The 15,116-nt window shown below is 34.2% G+C and overlaps 2 protein-coding genes across 4 annotated transcripts in view; both read left to right on the plus strand.

Annotated features, from left to right (window-relative positions):
• Window positions 1-15,116, plus strand: part of Lsd-2 (Lipid storage droplet-2) — a 91,848-nt gene that overhangs the window by 14,287 nt on the left and 62,445 nt on the right. Inside the window, exons 4-5 of one of the 2 annotated variants that reach the window (XR_016303163.1) lie at window positions 1,583-1,778; window positions 4,065-4,455. Coding sequence is in view for 1 of the 2 variants with exons in the window: in XM_089639824.1 (XP_089495950.1) it covers window positions 1,583-1,778; window positions 4,065-4,363 (495 nt within the window). In the remaining variant the exon portion in view is untranslated. Of the gene's footprint in view, window positions 1-1,582; window positions 1,779-4,064; window positions 5,716-15,116 lie in introns of those variants that run through there. The other variant, XM_089639824.1, reaches the window with a different exon arrangement.
• Window positions 9,621-15,116, plus strand: part of Cad87A (cadherin 87A) — a 135,583-nt gene continuing 130,087 nt past the window's right edge. For both annotated transcript variants that reach the window (XM_089639820.1, XM_089639821.1), the window contains exon 1: window positions 9,621-10,040. The gene's annotated coding sequence lies outside the window, so the exon portion shown is untranslated. The remainder of the gene's footprint in view (window positions 10,041-15,116) is intronic.

The following is a 15,116-nucleotide window of genomic DNA, read 5'->3' on the forward strand; positions in this document are numbered from 1 at the left end:
CCGTGTTGCGCTAACTCCTTCTTTAGCCGACGTTTCGGACAGCGTTGCAGTGTCCATCAACATCACATCTTCGGATCTACCGGATCTGCCCTGATGATGGACACTGCAACGCTGTCCGAAACGTCGGCTAAAGAAGGAGTTAGCGCAACACGGCATAACACCCCAAAAACAAACAACAAAAACATCTATTTTAATTTCACTTTTGTTTTGGGTAATGAATGCAAATATTGGAATCGGAAATTAACCTACTTCCCGACATCTGGTCGAGCTGAAACTTGGCAGGTATGCTCGTTGTCGATGACAATGCATTCTATCAACTTTTGGTGACAATCACGTACCCACAGCATTACAGCAGTTAATATACACAATAAATGTCAGTCCTTCCTGTTTAGCATTTGGCGAGGTTGGTAGAGTTCTCGACATCATTTCTGGGGTAGGAAGGTTCAATCCTCAGTCAAATTAACAACATTTTAAAATAGTTTCGTAGTATAAAAACTGTTTTTCACAGGTTGATTTTTTCATTTATACTGTCTCATAATTTTCTTGAATATTGTTTAAAGCCATTGTAGTTACCACTTAACCATTAAATGCCAGGCGTAAAATGCAAATCGCTCGCTGTACGCTGGCGGACACTATTTTCTTAATACGTACATCTTATCAGATAATGTGTTTATATATTTATAATAACTACATATATCATCTATTCTATCCTATGTAGTTTTCCCAGGAAAGTTACTCAATTTCAGAAGAAAAAAAAAATTCTCTAAGCAGTCGAACTACCCATTAGGACTTATCAGCTCAATTATAAAACCTGCAAGTACGGGATAGATGATTAAATATAGGTGGATTCATTGGCTTTAAACCACAGTAAGCAGTTTATATGTACCTATCCATATTAATATTCAGAGGTATGGTTTTTTGAATAAGCCCTAATCCAAAACCAAATACCCTGAAATCTCCATCGATAAAGTCATGTAATGTTATAAGAAAATGTTATAAAAAATGAAGATAAATATGAACATAATCTTTTTTTTTTCCAGCCAAGTAAGCGTTTTTCGCAATAAATATATAAGTACATGAGGATTTCCTGTAAATAAATACTGTAGGTACTACGTAAGACTTTTTAAAATCTGATTAATAACATTTGACAAGGAAAATTGCAACGCGCTTTTTAAAATAATATTAAAATACATTATTTCCTTGCCAAGCGAATAAAATATATTTTAGTATGCTAGGAGCATTTTTACAACATCTAAATAGCATAAATTCGAGGCAAGTGCGGTAAGCTATTAGCAAATCCATGGTACAGTACCAAAATTTATAAAACCTTAATGGCTCTGTTGGGCTGGAAATGTAGCAAAGATGAAAGATAGATGACCACAGATCAAAAAAAACAAATATGTACTCTAACGGCTCTACTAAAATTAGATTGTTTCGTCCAGAATGAAGGGCGATGCAGGAGGCAAGGCGGCATGGCAAGCCACCAACGAACACTGGCCAACTATTATTGGCAAGAGACGTGCATCTACGCAGCTTCTTTTGCTTAAAGTCTAGCTATAATTTTATATTTCACTCTTTCCAGGTGTGCGCAGCCAAGTCATACGGAGAGCACAAGGCCTCTTCCCTGAAGGAGCTGTCCTGGAACAAGGCTAACGAGGTGCTGGCCACGCAGTACGGGCAGATGGCCGTGTCCGGAGTGGACTCGACCAGCGCGCTCGCCGAAAGGCTTCTGGACTACTACTTCCCGGCCGCTGAGGAAGACGAGAACTACGGAGATGGTACGAATTTACATCACACCGTCTATGGTAGTCTGCCGTCATAAGCAAAAAGGCAGCTGGAAATTTGCACAAGTCACATTCTGATATACTTTTTACTATAATAGGTGAAATGTCTCGTAAATCAGAAAGTGATCTTTGAAAATTCCCAGCTGCCTATTTGCTTACGACGGCAGTAGTATGAAGGTTTGCTTTTTGCCAAATGGCAATTTCCGCCAACGAACTCAATTTTTATATTCTGCAGCAAACCCAAATTTTTTCACCATACGAAAGAAGAATAATACAGTTATTATAAATGTAAATAGACTTGGAGAGACATTGGCTAGACAAGTGCGAACAAGTAAATGTAAATAGACTTGGAGAGACATTGGCTAGACAAGTGCGAACAAGTAAATGTAAATAGACTTGGAGAGACATTGGCTAGACAAGTGCGAACAAGTAAATGTAAATAGACTTGGAGAGACATTGGCTAGACAAGTGAAAATAAGTAAATGTTTATAGACTTGGAGAGACTTTGACTAGACAAGTGCGAACAAATACATATAAAGCAATTGTTAAGAACACTGATGATAATATCCAAATATTATACATTGTCATAAATGATTTTATACAATTTATTGGCGACTTAATTATTTATTTAGGGGTTGGGACTGTTTGAACAATCGATGTAAACAGTCTGAAAATTAAAAGTATATTTAAAATACTAATTTCGGTTGTCGGTTGTGAAATTATTCACAGTTAATGAATTCAAATTTGCTTTGAAATTTTCATACTTAAATTAGAACTGATTGATTCTGACAATCAATAAAGTAGGTACCTACCCAAATAATACCCATAATCAGAAACTTTTTTTTTTTTTAATAAGTTTTATTAATATTTTATTTTTATTACTAAGTTTCTGATTATGGGTAAGTATCTACTTTGTTGATTGTCAGAATCAATCAGTTTTAATTTTCAAAGTAAGAAAATTTCAAAGCAAATTTGAATTCATTAAATGTGAATAACATAATTCTATATTTTTAATATGTATTTCTATTTTTTAAATTCTTGAAAGATTTCGTGATTTTTCAAGTTTTTCATTCGAAAGGTAAATTTCTGATCGAAAATTTGATAATATTTGTTGTTTTTTGAATAAAAAATATTTTATAAATTAGTTCAGCTTCACAAATTCCACAATTATAATATCCCATGATATTTCAAGGGTCTACGCTAGTATTTAATTAATATTAATAAATTAATATTTTCAAGTGGGGAATGATGGTGCGGGAAAAGAAGGTAGTTGTTGGTGTAAGTGAAACATTATACTAGGGAGATCAGAGTGAATCTGATGATTGATAATATTTATCAATATGATTGTCTGCATATAAAACTGTATTTATAGAAAACTAAATCATTCTGGAAATTCCGAGTGATTGTATAAAACGTGATTGATTTCAACGATTTGTGACATTTTACTAAAATAATGTCGAAGCCAAAAAGAGAACCTATTTAATGAGCTTCGAATATGACTGTCATTTGTTGTCATAATTCTTGTGGTTTCTTATCACAGCACATCACCAATGTAATGTAATTAATAAAATTAAAAAATGTCAATTGAGATATGTATCAAGTTACTGAAAACAGACGTTTTATCAATAATTATATTTATTGTGTGCACAGTTAATCACTAACACCAAGATTAAATTCAAATGCGATCCCTCAATGTTAACTCTTAAAGTGCCGATGAAAAATTTTAGCCATTAGCTAGCTGATTCTTTTTTTGTAATAACTTATTTGTTTTTTTTTTTTTAAATGATTTTTTTGCGAATTGTACCGTCTTACCATATAATGTGTTCATCTATCTTCTATATAAATAAAAATGTAAATGTTCGTTGGTTTAAAATCTTAAATCTCCGAAAGTTCTTCAACGATTGCTTTGAAATTTTGACACAACTTTGCATTCGAATACGCGTGTGATTTTATATACTTATATTATATAGATGTCACCTGTGGCATGTAAAAACATGCTTTTAAAACAGCTCCATCTGTTGGACAATCATGCTTTTTTTGAAAAACAGCCCCATGTATTGGACAAACATGCTTTCTTTGAAAAACAGTCCCATCTGTTGGACATAAAAGCAACATGCGCTATTGTTTTTCTATCTGCACAGACTGAATGAGTCACAGTAATGCATGGCGAGGTACAGCTAGTATGTATATTGATAAAAACAGTATATAATCTACCAAGAATAATTTCCCTAGAAATATCATCTGTCATTCAACATGTTACTTATAGTTTATTTATTCCAGCTCCCATCTCAGTGTCAGAAGACCCCGTCCTCCACACCGTGCAGACCGTCGGCCGCCTCTCTAACAAGGCCGCCCGCCGCGTTTACCGCAACGTGTCAACCCAGATTAAGTCCATCAAGCCGCAGGATGTCAAGGAATACGTCGCCTCCCTCATAGCCGTACTCCAGCTTACCCAGTTCCTGCAGCAGATCAACCAACAGGTGCAGCCGGCCGCCACCGAAGGTTCCAGCGAAGCCAAAGCAGCAACCGAAAATAAGAACACCGAAGCCAAACCAGACACAGCTGAAAAACAATCGTAGAAGCAGCATTTCATCGTTGATTGAAACTTTATGAGACTGTTAAAATCAAAGATAATGGAAGAACGAGATGTGCTATGAGCAGTTCATACTGTGTGGAATTGTTCTGCCCAGTGTCGCCGGTTTTGTTCACCAATACTACTGCACACCTTCGCTTACGCTAAGGACGTATCGTTTCAGTTGGCACTAATGCATAGAACAGATTTCTGTGCGTACACGTCCCGATAGTATTCAAAGTACCCTAATTAGTTAGTACTCCGCCTACGGTCCGGCGGCCAACATAGCATATCTCGTTCTTCTAATATCTTTGGTTAAAATGTTAAACTATGTGCCTTACTGTTCGATGAGTTAGAAACACAAAAAAGTATCTACATATATTCATGATTTACATGCAAAAAATTAAGTGCATTTTAGATTATTTCACTACCCGTTCGGGGAAATGCGAATTTGTGTTGCAGATAGAATTGATTAGTATTTCTGCATGCTTAATTCAAAAGCTCATTGTTTTTAGTTACGTTCTTGTGTTTCTGATGCACCTTATTCATTGATATCAAAAATATATAGGTTTAAGTGTTTCAAATTGCATTACATTTGATAACCATCAAAATGATGACAATCAGCGCTCCTTTGGTCTTTTTTATTTCATTTGATCGATTCACATTAAACATTGATTCTCACCCCTTTAAAACGTTTGTTCAAATTGTGATCAGCTGACAAAAATAACATGACCATGACAACTGATCAATATTGGACCAAAAATAGGCCCAGAATCTGTGAAATGTTAAAAATTAAAAATAGTGCTAAACATCAATTTGATGGTCAACAAATTAATGTGAAAACATCCTAATCATAGATTAGATTGGCTGGTATAGTGCAGGCTTATATAAATATTTGCCTTGTACTGTATGTCCAATCTAATAATTTTTATTGATTATCTTGTCAAATTGCCATGCTCCTAGGATCATGTTCATATAATATGAAAGCGTATTTTTATAATTTATAGATACTAAGAAATAATGCATTGAAGAAAGCATTTTTATAATTATGTTTTATGTAACCAATATTATTGTTGTTAAGTTTATTAAAAAAAAGTTACATACATATTCGAGAAACAAACTTTCGGCTTCATTATTTTATAAGTATTTTATTCCTGTGCACATTTTATACAACAAATGTGTTTCCTTTTTTACAACATTTTGGATTCTAGTTTGTTCTGGAACATATTTTTTAAACTGCGTTGAACTAAGTAGTAACGCATAAAAATAATTTTATAATCTACTTAACAATATAATGTGACTGAAAACAATAAAACAGTCTAATGATACGTCTTGTGTTTTGTAGGCACTCATTTTTATATCTTTTATATTTTACTCATTTAATAAATAAATGAAACCACAAACTCTTCATTTCATTTTGATGCTGGGAAGCAATAATGCTGTAACCGCCACTCTCTGAATCAAGTACCCAAACTCAGTTCTCCTTCCCTTGGAAGACGTGGACATCACAGGTGCAGTCTCTGTTGCTGTGCGTACATGACCAGCGCCAACCCTGAGCCAAACGGCGCCTGGAGCTAGTAAAATTCTCAAGGGTGCTGTATTATCATCGCCTTTGTTACTTGACTCCTTGTAAAAACCTCCAGGCTCCGGGTTGGCCCTGTGCATTATATACAGGGCAGGTCCTGTACAGGCACAATTGTAGCAGTCTGCTCTGGGTGCCGACATCCCAAGGAACCAAGGTTAAACCAATAATACCTAACCTCCTTGGCGCCTCAATAGGTCGGCGTCCAGGGCAGACTGCTCCAATTGTATCTGCTCAAGGCCGGCCCTGGATGCACAAATGGGATTCTGAATTGTGTGAATGTGCACGTATTCAAACAACAGAACACATACAATAATGCCCTCATGTTTCCCTATGGCACTTCTGTGCTGAACCAAGTGACTCCCAATGCTGTTGACTGACTGTACAACCTCAGCAGTGTACTTTGACCTCCACCATATGAAGAAGAAGACGACTACCATCTAAATACTTTCACCGCATTAAATGCAACTTGAATATATTGCAGCACATCTTTAAATAAAAGTGTTAAACTAAATGAGAAACATTGGTGTCACTAACATTTAAGTGTTAAACTAAATGAAAATTAGCAGAGACAACTAATTCACGCCTCTGTTTTATTTACGCCCTTCGGGCTTTTACATAAAATAAGTCAATACATTATATTAGTCCATTCAAATTAACATAATAATTCTATTTTTATTCCTAGCAACACGAGCGGGATATGCAATTCATTCCATAGTTGTACCTACCACAGCAACAATACAATAATAAAAATTAGATATAAATCAACGTAATACTAGTAAGTACAACAAATGCAAAAAAGAGAAAAAAGTATTGATGGCTGCCTACAGTAAATAGCAAAATCAACATTAAAAATGTAAGAATAAGTATATAAGGTAGGCAAATGGTAAAAATTCATAAAAAGTAAGTTACAGATCGTATAATATTATTAGTGAAACAAAATGATAGAAATATCTAAATTAAATTTTAGTATGGAATCAGTTAAAATATCAATGGATCTGAATTTATTTCCAATCCTATGTAGCCTTTGTAACGGGAAATGAATGAAATAATTTGTTTTCGAGGAATAATTCATTTTAATACAATTTTCAAAATTGGGACTGATTTTTTTTCGTGAATTCAGACTATCTCAAGATTTTTTACAGGTCTACGCTAATTTATTTATGTACTGCAGTGTTATAACAGCAAAACGTTATACTTGTATTACATAATTATTATTCATTGCAGTTGCGGTATTTCGATATTTTTTTTATTTTAATCCCCGCTTTACAAAGTTTAAAAAACCTTTTTATACGTAATAGAATATATCTTTCTTGTTATTTAGTTTTCCAATGTAAAATAAAAACACGTGCACAACTTGCCCCGACTTCAGATGTTAAATAAAAATATTCGTTTATTTATTTTGAGAAGATGGCAACATTACTTACGACAAGCTAGAACTTTTACGAGCTCTTGAAGTAGTTATATAAACTTGTTAAATAATGATCATAATAATATATCGAAGTTTTTCAACATAGAATCTAATTAAATAATTACCTTACTATCTTTTTCAGGACTGATCAAAACCGTGTTAAAAAAAATTCGTTTAAGTATATATTGTTTTATATTTTGATTTCTTGGCTGGTAAATATATTTTTAACAAGGACATATCTACTAATATTTATTAGTACTTAACTTATACTAATAATTATTAATACTAAAAGATTCAAAAACATTTACTAACTGTGCCGCTACATATAAACAGGTCTTCCGGCCAAGAAGAATCATTAAATGTAGGGGAATAGTAAAAAAATGTCCCTGAAATTTGAGGGAACCTGGAACATACCCATCTTGTACACGACCCCACTAAGAAACAGCCAGGGCTTTCAATGCCTCGTAAACTCTGGTCCGCCATCAAAAGCATAAGGTGCTCCCATGGCCGCTATGCCCACATTGTGAATAGGTGTGGCCTTAAAGAGTCGGCTCGATTTTAATACAGTGCGGTGCAGCAAACCAAAAATGCGGTCAAAGATGCCCGAGATATTCAATTCATTACATACAGGGATTGATGAAATCCACAGGGTGACGCAGGGATTCTGTTCGGCACATAACTTAAGATTTACAAAGAAGATCATGAAATATCATTAATATTGGTTGGGAGTAGACTGGGGACTATAAAAACATATGTATATATAAAATTAAAAGTGACTTCAAGAATTTTTGTCTCATAAATACACAATTTTTAAATACATCTATTTGAATTTCGATTTTGTTTTCGTGATGATGAACCTAAATTTTGGGAGTGGAAATTAACTTAAATTGAGCTGAAACTTGGCAAATAGACTCCTGGTCGATGACAATGCATTCTATCAATCGGCAATCACATCTATCAATCACACGCGGACTTAAACACATAACTCTGAAATTGGATGACATTGCGGCAGTTAAGGCAAGACCAAACCGCCGCGATCATTTTGCGTCCGCGATGGCGTGCACGGTGAGCGTCCTGTGTGCGTGCAGAACCGTTCACACCAAACTAGCGATCAGCTGGCGTCCGTGGCACTCGTACGTTAGTGTCGGTTGTGTGGTAGGTATAGCTCGGAGCGGGAACCATTTAAATAATCATAATCATGTTTGGAGACGATCTGAAAAAGAATTATTACTTCTGTTTTTGTGAAAAAATTACTGATACATTTTTTTAAGAGAAAATAATTTCTAAAAGAGGCGTGTTTTTAATGTTTTTTGTAGTTTTGTTCACTGATATAATATTGATATTTACTCAAGTATAAACAAATATCGCTAGGCGAAAACAGAAGATGTTAATTCGTGAAAATATTAATTCATAAAAATGTATGTCTTATAAAAATAAATATTTTTTTTCTAAAACTTACCACTTAATCCCAATAATTCTCCTATTTTTTTCCAAATTTGATACTTCTTTCTATTATTTTTATATTCTGGATGTGAAGTGTCATAAAGTAAACGATGCTTGCTAATTTCGTTGATCATTCTCTCTGTATTTGTATCCGACATCATGAGAAATACCACAAACTCAGAGATAATTACGTTGCGTGCAGCGTGCAGATCCTGCAAGCAGCAACTGATCGCGGACGCGAGCGATCGCCGCGTCCAGACGCTGGACAGGACGCCGCGGCCAATCAGAGAACGCTTCGATGTGAACACGTTGCTACAAGTTCATACACAACATCTGATCGCCACCGTGCACGGGATCGCGGACGCGCTTTGATCGCGGCGGTTTGTTCGGGCCTTTAAAATACCTAATAAATGTTAGTCCTACCCAATCGGGAGTAGGCTCAGTTGTTAGCCCGGTTACATCCAGACCCTGGGGAGGAAAGTCAAAGTCAAATCAATATACATTCATATTTTTTATACATATATATGTAGTATTTTTTTAAACACATCTTTTAATTAAAATAGATGTATTACAAATAATAAAAAAAAACTTTTTTTACGGTTGTTTTTTTCGTTCGTAGAGTGAAATAATATTTACCAAACCGTATTCATAACTCCAAAACTGACAAAAGTGCATCAATAATGTCAATCTCTTTATATTATTCCTTTTTTCATACTCGTTTGGCCCGCGAATGTTTCTAGCCCCTCGTCGCGCAACGGCGGCATTCGGCCAAAGTTTTCGTAGGTATGAAATTCTTCGAGTTTTGTTTTCTTCAGTGCTTTTCAAAGTGCAAGGAGTTGTGTCGCCTCTAGACAGGTCGCCGCGGGCGTGATTATCTCGCCATCCGGGTTCCGTGGGGCGCGTTCGTCGAACAAACCACAAAACAACTGTGAATAGTGCATTCATATTCATAAGAGGGAATCTCTTTCTTGTTATATTACAAATATTCCTTAGTTTATTTACTCCCTTGCTCGTGCTTTAGGAATCGTGAGTGCAATTTTCTCGCTTTATCAAATGATTATTGTGTTGTGTTTGTAACGGTATTCATAAGATTTTGACATTCTTAGGTGACGTTATGGTTGTATATTGTGCATGATTAAAATGTTATTTCTTCCGACCTAGACGTGATCTATTCAGTGATTGTGTCAAAACATCGGATGTTTGGATTGGATACAAAACTTCAAATTGTCAGGAGAGGTGTCAACAGCTGTAAGTAACTTTTAATATTACAATTCTTGTTCGTCAAAAACACTCAATAAGTTACTTATCATTTCACATATATAACGTTTGAATTAAAAATTCTTAACTTTTGAATGACTTCAGAGGTATAAAGGCCAGGTGAGTCAACTGGTCAACAGGTTAGACAGGGTTCACTCGGAACAATAATTAATAATATATTATTACATCCGTCCTTCATAAATATCTTCTTGAATTGTTTTCTTCTCTCGAAAAGAACTTTTTTCACCCCTTTTTCGCAGTAGATGATAGATCAAAACAGTAGTGTTTTTTGTTTTTGCACTTTTATCACAGACTTTTATTGTGGGGTTAAATCATAATTTTATTGGATTAATTGTTATAATCAAAGATATATTTGTTATAATAATATAGGAGATGTAACCATTAGCTCATAATGAGTCATATAAATCGCTACCTAATCAATATTATTTTGGCGGTTCATTCCGCGACCTTCACAGCGATCGACAACCTTTTCTATTCGATAAAAACTTTTTTTGTGATACCTATTGAAACAAATTCAAAACTTTTTCATTAAAGTACCCACTTGCCTGAAAAAATGTGTTCACTAGATTCGCAGTCAGCGAAGTAAGAGTATACATGACATTCTCTCACATCCGCTGAAGGAAGTAAGAAGAGGAGGATGTTATGAGAGGTGATAGGAAGGTTGGGAAGTACTTGGCTACTCACATTTTAAAGAACCTACGTGTTTTATGAAATGTGATTATTTATTTAAATCAGCTTGCATATAAGAATTCACAATTCTATATAATTGAAGAATATATGGAAATAAAACATGATATAACTTTATATACAATATTCACACGAATATTAATTTGCTCCATAAACTGACATCTACACATAATATTCACTGTGTCTTGGTAAAAAGAAATTCTTCACGCCACATATTTGGGAATGTTACTTTTCAGTAGTTTCATATAGAATAGTCTTCAAAGTTCGACATGGCAAGTCATTTCCCCTGATGTAAGACATTTTTAATATTAAAAACTCAATTCTTGCAACAGAATTTTTTTGAAAACCTTAGATGAAATCCTCAAATCTCTCATAATTATAAATAGAACTGCATTATTTTACAGTAAAAATTTGAAAAACAAACCTCTTTCACATAAACTTCAAGATTTTTTAATTTGTTTGTTTTTTTTTTTCATTTTGTGGCTTGAAGGGTTTTACCAAACCACAGTCGATTTAATATCGACTGTGTTTTGGTAAAATAAAATCCTTCAAGCCACATTTGTTTATATGTTACTTTAATTGATTTCATTACAATAGTCTTCAAAGTATAACACGGTATCGTGGTTTTTGGTGATTGTGGCATTTTTCTTACTAAAAAAAAAAATTAATGTCCTTAGGTTTTTTCGGGAGAACCGTAGATGACATTACTCAACCGTCAAATCTGTCATAATTAAAATAGAATTGCATTATTTTACATCAAATTTAAAAAAAAAACAAATAACTTATTTCACATAAACTTCAAAATTTTTAGTTAATTTTACGATTTGTAAATATTCGTTTTATAAGTCTCCTGAAAATTTTTCATTTAATGGCTAACAAATTACCAAACCACAATCGATATGTATTTTTTAAAATATTATATTGGCTCGATGTGCTCACTCAGCGAATATTCGTGCTGTGCTCGCATGCTCACATCGAGCGAAAATTAAAAAAAACATTAAATATTTTTTTCAACTTCTCCCAACTGTCCAGTCACTGCTGGTCAGTCAGAGAGCTATTATTTAACTGTCCTTTTTTTCTTACAGTAAACTGTAAGAACTGTAACTTTTGTGGCAAGCTTTTTGTCCAAAACGAGGCGTGATGCTATTTAGAAATTATGACTTGAAATCTTTAGTAAAACATTTACATTTTTATATAAAAGTTAACGACTTTTAAAAGTGTGTTATTTGAAGTTGGTAGATACTCTCAGTATTTCTCTTGTAAAAAAACATGATTCAGAATTTAAACATTGCTCTTAAATGGATTTAGCCTTGTTTAGTGACCAGATATGACCGCCTCTGTTCCATCTCATTTCCCTCCCCACTTCCTTCAGCCTCATCACATACCCAGAATCGGGGATGTAATCACATCAAAATATAAATATAACAACCTCCAATACAAAATGGTATTTATATTCCACTAGAATTCTAGAATTCTATTGTACAATGATAACGTAATGCTGCGGGCCAATTTTGGCATTTAACAACCTACCAGCCAAGCATTAATTACTCCTGCTGAAATGCCCTCTCAATAAATTGGACCGACCTCTATCGCCAAGAATATAAAAGGTCACACACACGGCTGTTAATGAAGACGAAGCTCAAATTGCTTCATTAGAGACTATTTAGTATCTATAAACTTGAAAATATATCACAAGACATGAAATTTATGTACAATTTCGATTTATTTTTTGTTCTTTGAAAAAATATTTTTTTATTTTAATATTCCTGAGTTAGAATGGTTGTGTCACTAAGAACGTTATAATTCTTCCTCTCGCATAAAAGATACACCTGTAACCTTTAATAATATGAATAAAAGGAGACATGGCATTGAAGAGTTCCGACTGTCGCCGAGCTATGATTAAACTTCAGGGACTATCAAAGCGTTATGAGTTATGCGTTTGGCGTGTAGGTAGAAACAAAGGTGGGGCGCCGCCATGTGTACGTGCGATTTGCCGTAGTACGGTTGAAATATGTTGGCGAAACTTTTATGCCCGTGGTTTCGTACTAATGATGGATCATGAACCATCTCCTTTGTTTTATTATCTATGCCTTTAAACGAAAATAAATAGCTTACAACGGAACTCTCAGTGGCAGGACGACTCCTTAGTAAACGTTCAAAGATGGTTTGAAATGGAGATATGCAAATGAATGTGTGATAGAAAAAATGATAGTAATTTTATTTTTCATTTAATTATTTAAACGCCCATAGGGCATTTACATATAATATAATGTACATATTTTTTTAGTTACCTATACAGATTACAAAAAATCAATGTTAACAAAATATAGGTTAAATAAAATATAAGAGTTTAAAAAAATATAGGTACGATAGACTACAAATAAGTGAGACAAAAATAGAAAATCTTCCAAAATCCTCCAAATCAAAGATAATGATAATAAGAAGGTATAAAATAAATGGTGAAAATATTTACTAAAACGCGACTCGTTTGAAAAAGAGCAAAAATTTCTCCACAAATGCTTAAGTTGCATTTAAAGATACACTGTGATTTTTTCACACCTATAACATATTAAATAACAGAACAAAACGTGTGTTAAATAATTTTCGGAGCTTACTTTGCAATTTCTTTCTATCGAGGGAATTTAGTATATTTTCCGTTTCGGCATTACAAATATATAGATATTATCTTTAAAAATAAAATATATTCTTTTAGGAACTATTTTATAAATCGGTAGAAATTTGGAATGTGGGGGCTTAATCGGCTGGCAGTAGAATGAGCAGAGTTCGAATCTCATAGCGCCAGCGTCTACCTTAGTTTCCTTTCTACACGAGTTATGCTTGGGGTATGTTATAAAAGTATTAATAACTTCATTTTATAAAAAAAATGATATCAATATTAAAATTAATTTTAGTGTAAATACGAAAAATAATTCCAGTAGTCCAGTCTCTCGTGTCTAGGATGAACCAAGTAGGTTAGTATGAACAATGAGTTAGTGATGAATGTAAGTAAGTTTAAAATTGTTTGAAAGAGAGAGAGAGAGAGAGAGTAATAAAACAGTGTTTAATATAAATAGTTGTGAATGAATACTTGGAGAAGGGGGAAGAGTTTGTGAATTTGGGAAGTATGTTTGTTTACGAGAGATGGGAGACTGATAGAGGTATAGAAAAACGGGTAAATGCAGGAAAATCCACTATGGAAGACTGAACCGGGTTGGCGCTCCATCCAAAGAAGAAAATACTAGCAGTCCACAATGGAGTACTGGTACCTACCCTTATGTATGGCAGTGAGGCATGAAACTGGCAGATAAAGGATGAAAGCAAAATGAATACTGTACAAATGATATCTCTGAGGCGTACGTGTGATTAAATCGTATATGATCGTGTGAGAAATGTGGAGATTCACAAATAATTCAAAGCTGATGTAAGCGTAATGAGTAATGAGTAAGATTAAGAAAAAGACGCTTATATGGTTTGGGCATATAGAGCGAATGAACAAGGAAGAGAGTATAAAGATAATATATGACGCGTATGTGAACAGTAGAAGAAGTTGGGGGCGCCCGATGAAGACATGGTATGATCGAGGGAACCAAATTTATATTCTAACGCTTGTAACGGGTGCCCGGGAGCAGGAAATTAAGAAATGGACGAGGTCCTCCGTCCGGAGGACGGAGTTGAAAAAACCAAATTGAAAATATTTCGATAGCCAAATAAATATGTGGTAATCAAGTCCTCTTTGATAATTAAATAAATAATAGCCCTATTAGGGTCGCTTGTAAAGATAAATGTGCCAAGCTGTACGCTATTCATACTATTATTGTAATCAACACAGGAAAAAATGGCTGTTTAAAAAATATTCGGCATAACCAGTTACGCAAATCGCCACGAAAATTAACACAGTTCCGTAACCGATATAATAATATATGTAACAGTTATTTTTAATCCGGTTTAAAAAAGTGATTTGCTGCTGTTCATTTATCGATGATCCGATTTTATAACCGAATCATTTCGTTGCGGTGAGCGTCGAGATAATTTATTCAGTATAATTAAATAATATATAGTTATGTAGGAAATCAGTTTGTTTATCCGAGCTCTAGCTTCATGATATTTATACGGAATGAATTATTTCACCGAATCATTTCGTTGAGCGTTGATATAACTCATTCCGTATAGGAAATCAGTTTGTCTGAGCTCTGGCTTCGTGATATTTGCACCGTTTTTTAGATCGCTCCGTCATTCCACTAAGAGCTGTGGAGCTTTGAAATATCCAAAGTATTTTAATACTTAAAGTGACCTTTTGATACCTAGCAGATAGCAAACCGTTAAAATACCATTACAAATAAAAGATTAATGTTTAACTAC

Source organism: Hesperophylax consimilis, chromosome 14, assembly GCF_061612785.1.
Source record: "Hesperophylax consimilis isolate HC1 chromosome 14, BYU_Hcon_1.0, whole genome shotgun sequence".
In the NCBI taxonomy this organism is placed as follows: Eukaryota; Metazoa; Arthropoda; class Insecta; order Trichoptera; family Limnephilidae; genus Hesperophylax; species Hesperophylax consimilis.